The sequence below is a fragment of the Narcine bancroftii genome, chromosome 4 (assembly GCF_036971445.1).
Source record: "Narcine bancroftii isolate sNarBan1 chromosome 4, sNarBan1.hap1, whole genome shotgun sequence".
Lineage (NCBI taxonomy): Eukaryota > Metazoa > Chordata > Chondrichthyes > Torpediniformes > Narcinidae > Narcine > Narcine bancroftii.
The window spans coordinates 269,589,993-269,602,523 of record NC_091472.1 but is presented as its reverse complement, the minus strand read 5'-3'; the positions used below and the strand labels follow the sequence as shown (position 1 = coordinate 269,602,523).

Here is a 12,531-nt window from a genome sequence, read left to right as displayed (position 1 = left end):
ATAAAAGGCTGCCAACCATGCAGCTATGACAACCAAACCACCCAAATATTGTATTCCAAATTCAGATGCAAAGCAGGTTCTTGCAATCTCATCAAATTATTCAGCATACTGGAACAGTGAGGCAGCCAAATTTTTTACCTGCTCAAGGGAAAAAAAAATTCATTTGAAAGAATTATCTTTAAGGTCCAAGCCTCTTCTATTCTCATTCAGCAATGGACCACAACACACAATGCAGTCACAGGGCTGTTCTACACGTGGCAACACAGTAAAGCTAGTGCTTCACAGCTTCAGCAATCCAGGTTCACTTCTGGTCTTCTGTGCAGTGCGGAGATTGTACGTTCGTCCTGTGAACTGTGTGGGTTTCCTCTAGGTGCACTGTTCTCCACTCTCATCAAAACAAAATTTTGCGGGAAATCGGTTAAATGGCCAGTGTTCCATCCTGAACTCAATGACTAATTGGAACAGCTTGTAAGTACACAAAAGTAGACTCTTAAGAGAATGTATAATGGTTTTATTGATAGATTCATGTGTAAAAAATATTTTTGGAAAGTCAATTGTGAGATGTGATTTATGGTTTTAGATACATTAATACAAATTACAGATAGAGAGTGGAACGAGCATCCAGTAGATGGTGTAGACTTTGAAAATCTTCTCTTGAAATGATTACTAAGGTTAGGGACTTTTTATGGAGAGGTAAATTTTCGAGAGTAGCTTTGAATAAATTAACTTGGAAATATGAGTTAGGGGGATTACGTTTACCACATTTTCAAAATACTATGAAACAGCCCAACTTAAATTTATTAGTTCATTGATGGATTTGGAATGGCCTCCTAGTTGGGCCAAAATTGAGATGGCAAGTATTTCTGAATTTGAAATACATCAATTTTTGTTTGGATGGAATATAAATTTGTTACAGCAACATAATGTGCCTACACTAAAACATTTAATGAAGTTATGGATAAAAAAAAGTAAAATGATAGGCTCTAGGGGTGAATTATCGGCTTTGACTCCGTTGTATAATAATCAACTTATTTCTTTTTCAATACACAATCAAAGTTTATTACATTGGAGATTTAAAGGTGTGGAAAACTTGGGAGATTGTTTTAAAGAGGGTAAATTTTTATCTTTAATCAGATGAGGGACAGCTTTGGTATTAATAAGAACTCTGTTTCTTTATTATCAAATTCGATCTTTGGTAAAACGTTCATTTGGTATAGATATGATTTTACCTGAAATGACTAAATTTGAGACTTTTCTTATGAAGGTACCAGAGAAGGGTTATATTTCATCTATGTATCAAATATTACAGGAAGGTATGGATAAAAAGGGTTGGGATAAATTTAAAAGTAAATGGGAAGTGGATATTGGTTTTATTTTTTCCGAGGATGATTGGTTAGATATCTGTTATGATAGTGTAACTAGATTGATAAATGCACGTTAAGCAATGATTAACTATAATTTTCTACATCAATTATACTTAACACCTGAAAAATTAAAAAAGTATGGTTTTCATGAATCAGATTTGAGTTTTAGATGTGGTAATTCTGTTGTAACTTTTTTCATGCTGTTTGGTCATATATATATATATATATATATACACACACACATATATATAAAAATTCAATTGTTTTTAGAATACCTGTATAAGATTAAAATACCTTTAGATCCGACAGTATTTTTATTGGGCAGTTTGCAACCTCTGAAAGGTTTGGGATTAGATAAATTTCAACTTGCTTTTGCTTTTGTATATTTAGCTTTATCTGTAGCAAAAAAATGTATTGTTAGTACGTGGAAAGATACAAATATGATTGATATTAATAGATGGCATAACAAGATGAAATATTGTTTAATAATGGAAAAAATTACACATTTTCACGTGATAATTATAGTTTTTTTATTAATAAGTGGTTGTTATACGCAGAATATTTACATTTCAATTTATGTTGATTAGATTTTAATATGTATGTTTAATTTTTCCTTAATATTTTTTCTTTCTTTATGGCTCTCCTTAGGAGAGTTGGCTGAAGGGGGGGGGGGGGGGGGGTTCTTTTCTTTTCTTTTTTTTTCTATATATAAAAAAATAACGTTCATGTTTATGGTTAATTGTTGTATATGTTATGTACTATTTGTTTTTTGAACGAATAAATAAAGTTTAAAAAAAAGAAATGATTACTAACCCTACAGCCAGAGGAGCTTTCTGCAAGAAGCTTTGTAGCCATAAATACAATGTTCACAATATTCTTCCTTGACCCAACTCTTTATTATACTATTCTAACCTATATGGCAATATATGCCTGCAGCTTCAACCCACGTATGACAAGAAATCCAAGAGAACACAAAGTTTTCAGGTAAATAGGAAACAGTCTGATTTTTCCCATTTTTTTGAAACACTAAGAAGTTACCTACAAACAGATGCACCATCCTTATATATTTTTTTTTAAAATCAGAACTCATTTAGTCAGTCACACTGCACAGAAACAGGCCCTTCAGGCCAAGATGCTTGTCTAAGCTAATCCCATTTGCCGAGTGTAGCCCATATCTTTGTAAACCTTTCCTATCCATGACCCTGTCCAAATGACTGAAAGGTTAAAATTGTTCATGTCTCTATTGCTTCCTCAAGAGCTCATTCCATATACCATACATACACCACCATCTGAGTAATGAAACTTACCCCTCAGTTCCCTTGAAATCTTTCCAGTCTCACGATAAACCTTTGCTCTCAAGTTTTAAATACCGTGATGTGGGGAAAAAAACTAGACCACCTCCTTGGAATATTTTTTGAGAAATATAAAAATTCATTAAATGAGAGAAATTTCTACCTGGTTTTCACAAAAAGGCAGATGAACCAGATCATATCATGTTTAGGAGTGCTGGGGATATTACAAGATGGCTATATACTTTCCCAAAGGCCTGGAAGTACTCCCCTATCTTCATTTGAACAAGGTATCTTGAAAAAGCTACTTCTGTGGAGAACCTCCAAACCTTCAAAGTTTATAGGACACAAGTACCTCAAATTCAGTCTTAAATTCAACAACAGTTACATTAATAAGCAATTAACAGCATAAAATGCTGAAATTAAAAAAAAAACAAATGAAGTCTTGACTCTGGACATCCAAAGTAAAAATAGAAATTGTGGAAAACACTTATCCAGTTAGGCAACAACCGTGCAAAGGGAAATAGAGCTAATGTTTCTGGTCAAGAATTCTTCGTCTTACCAACATGGCTTGTTTTAATCCCAACCTAGTTATTCAAATTAGAGCTAACGTTTCAGGTCAATGTCTTTTACATCAGAACCAACAAGTTTTTTTTTAATCACTTTTTGTTGAAGTAAATGGAGAGAACAAATAATCTTCAACCTATTGTAGACATTCTTAAAGAGACTGGTTGAAGCAATTCGAACCAAAAGTTTTCAACTCAAAATACTAAATGTGCTTGGACATTTGACATTCTCACAATTTCTGAGCCAATACCAGATTACATACAATTCATATTTTTACTTGTTCCTCTCCGATCCACTGACAATGAAAGGAGGCTTAATATAAAGGCCATTTGATCGCAAGAGTAACCTATATTTTAAATCCTGGCTAATTGGAATAATTTTAAACAGCATTACAGTATATGCAAGTGTACAAGGCAGGACTTGAACTTTTAAAATGTCACCACAAAACCAGGGGTTGTCTTCTACATCAAATACGAATCTTAACAGCGAAGCATCAGAGCTCCCCCATACCAAGTACAAATCCAAACCTTAACAGTGAAGTCTCAACGCTCTCCCGTGGGATCCATCTGCCCAATCTGCCTGCCATTGGCTCTGTACAGGCTTTAAACAGCCTGTCAAATGAGCCAACGGTGGTTTATTTTAAAATATGATAATAAAATTTAAACCTTTACTGGGTAATTTGCTTTTAAAATATTGTGAAATGGTATATTTCATTGGTATATGAAATGTACCTAACAGAATCGCTCCACTGGTCAATGTTAAGTGTCAGGCTTAGCGAGTATAGCTTAAGTCCTACATTTCAGGCGAAAATTCACGTCAACTTATACACTAGCGTATAGGTATCACTTTTGTTGTATGAAAATGTTATGATTGTTTAAAAGCAGCTCTATAAATGTTCCTATGAGAATGTCAATATTGTCATAAGAAACCTTAACCCAATTTCCAGTACTTGGGGGAAAAAAGTACTTTGCTGCATCACATTCCACTATATGTAATTCTGTGTTCTACGTACATTATTGATTGCTTTACAAACTGCCCCACTAAACTCACATTCCACTCTAAGCAATCCTTATGCCATAGGTGCTCTGTGATTAGTAAGGGATTGTTTAAGATAGTATGTGAGTGGAAAGAAAAAGGTTTGAAAACTACTATTTTAATTGTACCTAATTGACTCATTATGTGCATGGTTTTATAACTCCAAAAGAAATGGGCCAATGACATTTTATCCTCAAGCAAAATATTTCAGTAACAATTGGGTCTACAGCAGTGGTTCTCAACTTTCCCTTCCCACTCACATACCACCTTAAGCAATCCCTTACCAATCACAGTGCACTTACAACATATGAATTGCTAAAGGTGGAATGTGAGTTTAATGGGGACAGTTTGAAAAACCACTACTTTGGAGTTATCAGATACATTATATGGAATTTACTAATATTCCTAAATCTGCTTCAACTTGATTTTTACTTCAACTTATGAAGCAACAAGTTTTTAATTAAACTTAATTTTACCTTTCATTATCCATACACTTGCATAGTCAAGTCCAACTCACTGCTTAAATCTATTTCAAAGTTTTACTTTGCCCAGGTTCCCCCCAACACTTCGGTTATTTGAACGTTTTATCAATATGCATGAAATCCAATCTGGAAACAGGTATTAGAAATTGTATTGGTTCTGATAATAATCTCCATGACATCAAAGGCAATAAGTTTCACCAGCTCAATAGGATTTTTTCATCAAGTAATGGCCAAAAATAATGTTCAGGAATGCAAAAACATTAAATGCAAGGTAATCACATTATTAATCGCCAGATACCTTGCTAGAATGATTGAAACTTTGTGTAGGTTGTAGTGTGATGCATTAATTAGGTTTTACTAATGGTTTGCAAATGCTGTAAATTAGCTTTATCTCAATTCTTTACATATTAAATAATAGTAACTTTAATAAAAATAGATATCCTTGCCTGGAACTGGGCAGTTGAATCCAGCCTTGGAAATGATGGAGCTGGTGGTAGCAGTGGCTAGATAAAGGTGGTGGAGGTGGGGGGCAATGATTTATTACAACAGAAAATCAGAAAATAAAATTTATGGTTTTAGGGGCAGTTTGAAGAAATTGTAGTGTACGCTTCACACCAGCATGGAGAAGAACGACAAGCACACCAAAGCCTTGGAAAATGAGACTGGTTTATTGCTCTGGCCATCACGCCAATATGGGCCCCTGGTGCTGACATCAGGGTCCCGCGTCATGAAAGCACTGGCCTAGGATAGGCCAGCATTCCCGCCAGAGTTCCCCATTGTGCAGAGGTCACCTGGGACAACGGCCAGTGTCACTCCAAGGTCCGCGTGGTTGCCACGTACATCGGTCATTTTGCGGGCCAGTCTGTATCTCCACACGTGGGCCACTGCACAATCTCCCCCAGAACCAGCGACCGGGCCATTGTCCATAGCCTAAGGTTGCCTGCCCCTGCATCATGGAGGAGGAGTGGAGCCATTACACTCTAGATATGCTGGTTTTAGGCAGTTGACGGTAAAAGTCTCCTCCTTACTGCAGATGTCAAGGACGAAGGTGGAACCACTGTACCCAACGACTTTGTAGGACCCTTCGTAGGGTTATTGTAAGGGTGGCCTGTATCCACCCCTTCATGTGAACATGTATGACAAGTATTTAGGTTTTTTGGGACTCTATGTTTGGGCTGGCCATGTGGTGGGGGTTGTCACGGGACCAAAGACCCCAGTTTTTGCTGCAAGATCTCGAGGGTTGGCGTGGGGACCTCTGGGTGTTTATCGGGGGCCAGGAACTCCGCAGGGATGATTGAAAACACAACATAGACCATCTCCACCGCCGAGGCATTAAAATCCTCCTTCGGCACGGTATGAATTCCCAACAGGACCCAAGGCAGTTACTCCACCCAGTTGGGACCCTTGAGCTGGGTCATCAAGGCTGCCTTGAGGTGCTTATGGAAGCGCTTCACCAACCCGTTGGCCTGAGGGTGATACGCCTTGGCGTGCTGGAGCTGCTTCCCCAGAAAGTTAGCTTGTGCTGCCTTGAGCCCACTGGTGAATTATGCCTCCAGTCCGAAGTTAGGTGCTCTGGGACCACGAATTGGGACACCCATGTATCAATGAATGCCCCGGTGCAGGTTTCTGTGCTGGTATCAACAAGTTGGACTTCCTCTGATCACCTCGTAGAACAGTCAACCTTGGTCAAAAGGTATCTCGCCTCACCTCTTCTCTGTAGTGTGATACATCATTGTTGCTGATGAGGCCAACTAGAGTCATGTCATCTGCACACCTGATGAGTCTGTTGGACCTGGATCTGGCAATGCAGTCATAGGTCAGTAGTGTGAACAGGAGTGGGCTGAATATATAGCCCAGAGGTGCACTAGTGTTCATCATCATGGTGCTTGATGTTCTACTGCCAACCTGGACACATTGTGGTCTTTCCGTTAGGAAGTTCAGAATCCAGTTACAGAGAGGGGTATTGTCCTTACTGCCTTGATATCTGGACCAGGTATTTTATCTACTTTAAAATCAACCAATATTTGTAATGCATGGTCTTTGTCAGTTTTTAGCTTGCAGTAGCATTTATTTTGGTAAAGATTGACATGAACAAGGACCAGGAGTTGGCCTAGCTAGCACTGACAGGAACCCTCCCAGTCATATCCACTCTGTACAATAGAAATATCACTTGTAACACACATTGTCCTTGAGATAACTGCAGAGGAGTGAAGGAAGTCACCCAACTCTTTGGAGAATGCAGATTCACCTAGAGTATTTGGAGAAGGATGCAACAGGCCTTATCATGATTCATCCCGCAGCAGCCTGATAGAAGACTCTGATTTACAGGCTTTTTCCAGGTCGCACACAGAGACAGACAACCTGAACTGCTGGAATACCATCAATTCAGTGAAAAACACACATCAGTCTGCCCAAAATGTTTTGGTCGTGAACATCGAGATGTCAGTGAAGGAATGCTGCCGACTGGCACATTCCAGGTTGGAGTACCGTGTACTAAGGGATGCACTGAGGCTTGGTGCACTCAATGCAGGGGCGCTGTGGAGATGAGCCACAGACTAGAATCCTTCTTTCACAGAGTCCTAAGATGCTGAGACTGAGGGAAAAAGCCTCTCAAAAAATAGAGGGGAGAGTAATGACAAGGTGCCACATTGTTAGCAATGGTGTAAATAGAGAACGTATGGAGATGACACTAAGGGTGCAAAGAGACTTTGAACAGCTTTCTTTTTTGTCAACAATATATTGCACATAAAGACTAGTTTTGGGGGGAAAAAAACAACAGATATCTCCATGGAAAAAAAAGGAGGGGAATTGCAAGCATTTTAAACTGAGTTAATAAATCTATTACACTATCAATGTTTTCTAGTGACAAAAGCATTTTTTGGTTTTTACATGATGTTTTTAAGCAATTTGCAGTACATTAAACAAATTTTAACAGCTGAATAGTTTTGAATGATTGTGAATGTAGGCCGGCAGAAATCACTTGTGAAATAATTTCTGTGCGCAGGCCTTGTTTGAGAAGGCCTCTTCAGTTTGGATAATTAAACATTTTACTTTCTGGAGTGATGAGCTTAAAACAAAAATCTCTGAACAAATAAACCAAAGGTATAACTGCATTCTTCCAACCGAATCAGATTATCTGCTAAATAAAAATACTTAGAATACTTCAATGAAGAACAGGTTGCTTACCATAGTCTTTCCTACTCCTCGGGGACCAACAATTAGGACAGAGTTGCTTTCCCCATGAACAGCTGTTTGTTTTAGAAGATCCATCAAATTTCTGAAAAATAGGATTTTTTTTGAAGAACAAGTTACAGGCATTGTATTTCCACAAAATCTTGATTTATTTCTATTGGGAAATATAGAATAAACAAGACTCAAGATGAAACAATCAATATATCAAATGAAATTTGCTAAAATAGCATTAGGAGTGGCAAGGATTGCAGTGACCTGAAAATCAGTTTCACACTTGGTTATGGGTAGAATGCAAAAATTCATAGCTTAAGAGAAAATTACATACAATTTGGAGCATTGATGGGATGAGACTGACGGAAAGCCTCTCAATAAACAGAGGAGGGGGGGGGGAAGTAATGACAAGGTGCCACACTGGTGGCAATAGTGAGTGTATGTAACAATGTACGATGATGGGAATGTATGGACAAGACACCAAGGATATGAAGAGACTTTGAACGATTTTCTTTTTTGTCAACAATATATTGTGCATAAAGACTAATTTTGGGGAAAAAAAACATATCGGCATCTCCATACCTATGCCACCCAAATACCCAATTCACATACAACTCCTGAACAATTGAAGGGTGGGAGGAAACCAGAGTATCCAGAGGAAACCACGCAGACACAGGGAGAATGTATAAACTCCTCAAAGACAGCATCAGATTCTAACCCAGGTCCTTGATGCTGTAATATCATGGCGCTGACCGCACTAATTATCATGGGTAAAATTAGAAGTCATTTAGACAATTACAAGTTCATGAGAAAGGATGGATTTGTTTCAGGCAAATCAAGTCCAACAAATTTTGTTGGGTTTTTTGATAAAATAATGATCTGACTTTCTTCTTTCTTTGGCTTGGCTTCGCGGACGAAGATTTATGGAGGGGGTAAATGTCCACGTCAGCTGCAGGCTCGTTTGTGGCTGACAAATCCGATGCGGGACAGGCAGACACGGTTGCAGGGGAAAATTGGTTGGTTGGGGTTGGGTGTTGGGTTTTTCCTCCTTTGCCTTTTGTCAGTGAGGTGGGCTCTGCTGTCTTCTTCAAAGGAGGATGCTGCCCGCCAAACTGTGAGGCGCCAAGATGCACGGTTTGAGGCGATATCAGCCCACTGGCGGTGGTCAATGTGGCAGGCACCAAGAGATTTCTTTAGGCAGTCCAAGTACCTCTTCTTTGGTGCACCTCTGTCACGATGGCCAGTGGAGAGCTCGCCATATAACACGATCTTGGGAAGGCAATGGTCCTCCATTCTGGAGACGTGACCTACCCAGCGCAGCTGGATATTCAGCAGCGTGGACTCGATGCTGTCGACCTCTGCCATCTCGAGTACTTCGACATTAGGGATGAAAGCGCTCCAATGAATGTTGAGGATGGAGCGGAGACAACGCTGGTGGAAGCGTTCTAGGAGCCGTAGGTGATGCCGGTAGAGGACCCATGATTCGGAGCCGAACAGGAGTGTGGGTATGACAACGGCTCTGTATACGCTTATCTTTGTGAGGTTTTTCAGTTGGTTGTTTTTCCAGACTCTTTTGTGTAGTCTTCCAAAGGCGCTATTTGCCTTGGCGAGTCTGTTGTCTATCTCATTGTCGATCCTTGCATCTGATGAAATGGTGCAGCCGAGATAGGTAAACTGGTTGACCGTTTTGAGTTTTGTGTGCCCGATGGAGATGTGGGGGGGCTGGTAGTCATGGTGGGGAGTTGGCTGATGGAGGACCTCAGTTTTCTTCAGGCTGACTTCCAGGCCAAACATTTTGGCAGTTTCCGCAAAACAGGACGTCAAGCGCTGAAGAGCTGGCTCTGAATGGGCAACTAAAGCGGCATCGTCTGCAAAGAGTAGTTCACGGACAAGTTTCTCTTGTGTCTTGGTGTGAGCTTGCAGGCGCCTCAGATTGAAGAGACTGCCATCCGTGCGGTACCGGATGTAAACAGCGTCTTCATTGTTGAGGTCTTTCATGGGTTGTTTCAGCATCATGCTGAAGAAGATTGAAAAGAGGATTGGTGCGAGAACACAGCCTTGCTTCACGCCATTGTTAATGGAGAAGGGTTCAGAGAACTCATTGCTGTATCTGACCCGACCTTGTTGGTTTTCGTGCAGTTGGATAATCATGTTGAGGAACTTTGGGGGGCATACGATGCGCTCTAGTATTTGCCAAAGCCCTTTCCTGCTCACGGTGTCGAAGGCTTTGGTGAGGTCAACAAAGGTGATGTAGAGTCCTTTGTTTTGTTCTCTGCACTTTTCTTGGAGCTGTCTGAGGACAAAGACCATGTCAGTAGTTCCTCTGTTTGCGCGAAAGCCGCACTGTGATTCTGGGAGAATATTCTCGGCGACACTAGGTATTATTCTATTTAGGAGAATCCTAGCGAAGATTTTGCCTGCAATGGAGAGCAGCGTGATTCCCCTGTCGTTTGAGCAGTCTGATTTCTCGCCTTTGTTTTTGTACAGGGTGATGATGGTGGCATCACGAAGGTCCTGACGCAGTTTTCCTTGGTCCCAACAAAGCTTGAAAAACTCATGCAGTTTGGCATGCAGAGTTTTGCCGCCAGCCTTCCAGACCTCTGGGGGGATTCCATCCATACCTGCTGCTTTGCCACTTTTCAGTTGTTCGATTGCCTTATATGTCTCATCCAGGGTGGGAACCTCATCCAGCTCTAGCCTTAGGGGCTGTTGAGGGAGCTGGAGCAGGGCGGAATCTTGGACTGAGCGGTTGGCACTGAAAAGAGATTGGAAGTGTTCTGACCATCGGTTGAGGATGGAGATCTTGTCGCTGAGGAGGACTTTGCCGTCTGAGCTGCGCAGCGGGCTTTGGACTTGGGGTGAGGGGCCTTACACAGCCTTTAGAGCCTTGTAGAAACCCCTGAAGTCGCCAATGTCCGCGCTGAGCTGGGTTCGTTTGGTGAGGCTAGTCCACCACTCATTTTGGATCTCCCGGAGTTTGCACTGAAGATGGCTGCATGCGCGACGGAAGGCTTGTTTCTTCTCTGGACAGGACGGCTTTGTAAGGTGAGCCTGGTGGGCAGCTCGCTTCTTTGCCAGCAGCTCCTGGATTTCCTGGCTGTTTTCGTCAAACCAGTCCTTGTTTTTCCTGGAGGAGAAGCCCAGTACCTCTTCAGTGGATTGCAGTATGGTAGTCTTCAACTGATCCCAGAGGGTTTCAGGGGACGGGTCCGTGAGGCGGATTGCATCGTCGAGCTTTGCTTTGAGGTTTGCCTGGAAGTTTCCTCTCGCTTCGTCTGACTGCAGGTTTCCAACATTGAACCTCTTTCTGGGGGCTTTACTGTTCCTGGGCTTTGGCTTGAAGTGAAGGTTGAGCTTGCAGCGAACCAGCCGGTGGTCAGAGTGGCATTCCGCGCTGGGCATGACCCTGGTGTGGAGCACATCTCGTTTGTCACTTTCTCGCACCAGGATGTAGTCCAGGAGATGCCAGTGTTTGGATCGGGGATGCATCCAGGTAGTCTTAAGGCTGTCCCTCTGCTGAAAAAGGGTGTTTGTAATGACAAGCCGCTGTTCTGCGCAGAGCTCCAACAGGAGGCGCCCATTGTTGTTGCACTTGCCGACGCCATGCTTGCCCAGGATTCCTGGCCAGGTTTCTGAGTCTTTGCCGACGCGAGCGTTGAAGTCGCCAAGGATGACAACCTTGTCGGCTGTAGGGGTGTGTTGGATGAGGTTGCACAGGTCAGTGTAGAACTTGACCTTTTCTGCTGGTTCCGCCTGGAGGGTTGGAGCATTTATTGTCATAAATAATGCACATATGCACCAAAAATCTTACTTGCTGCTGAATGAGTACATTAAAAAACCTACAAAAGTATACCCTAAAAAAGGATAATAATTACAAAATATATAGATAATAAATATTCAATGTAAAAAAAGTGTAAACAGTCCTTTTTTGTTGAAGCAGTCTATGGTTAGTATCACAATATTAAGAGACTGATAGTAATTGAAAAGAAACTCAAAGTTCAGATTTATTGTTAAGAATATATACAATCTTTTTCCTGTGGATCAGGCAGAATTTCTACTTGTCGGTAGTAAAAAATATACATTTACAAAAGAGAAATAAGTAAAACAAGAAGTGCAAACAAACTGATGGTGCAATACAGAAAATAACTATTCAATCGCACATAATGTGCAAAGTTAGAGTCCTTAAATAAGTCTCTGATTGCGTTTGTTCTTTAGGAGTCTGATGGAGGAGGGGTAGCAACTGTTCCTGAATCTTGGTGCGATGACTTATGACACCTATTCCTCTTGATGGCAGCAGTGAGAACAGAGCATTTCCTGGGTCATGTGGATCCTTGATGATAGCTGCTGATCTCCGACAGTAGTATTCCATGTAGATTTTCTCAATGATGGAGAGTATTGCCTGTGATGTACTGAGCTGTGCCCTCGACCTTTAACAGGGCTTTCTGCTCAGAGGCATTGAGAGCCCCATACTAAATCATGATACAGCCAGTCAGCACACTTTCCACTACAGATGTGGAGAAGTTTACCAAGGTTTTCAGTGTCATACCAAACCTCCGCAAACTCATGAGAAAGTAAAGGCGCTGATGTGCTTTCTTCACAATGACATTCATA

At 41.0% G+C, this 12,531-nt stretch overlaps 1 protein-coding gene across 5 annotated transcripts in view; it reads right to left on the bottom strand.

Moving 5' to 3' along the window:
• The window catches only part of orc4 (origin recognition complex, subunit 4), a 100,140-nt gene that overhangs the window by 56,271 nt on the left and 31,338 nt on the right, over positions 1–12,531 (bottom strand). For all 5 annotated transcript variants that reach the window (XM_069934991.1, XM_069934994.1, XM_069934995.1 and 2 more), the window contains one exon: positions 7,924–8,014. In XM_069934991.1, coding sequence (XP_069791092.1) covers positions 7,924–8,014 — 91 coding nt within the window. The remainder of the gene's footprint in view (positions 1–7,923; positions 8,015–12,531) is intronic.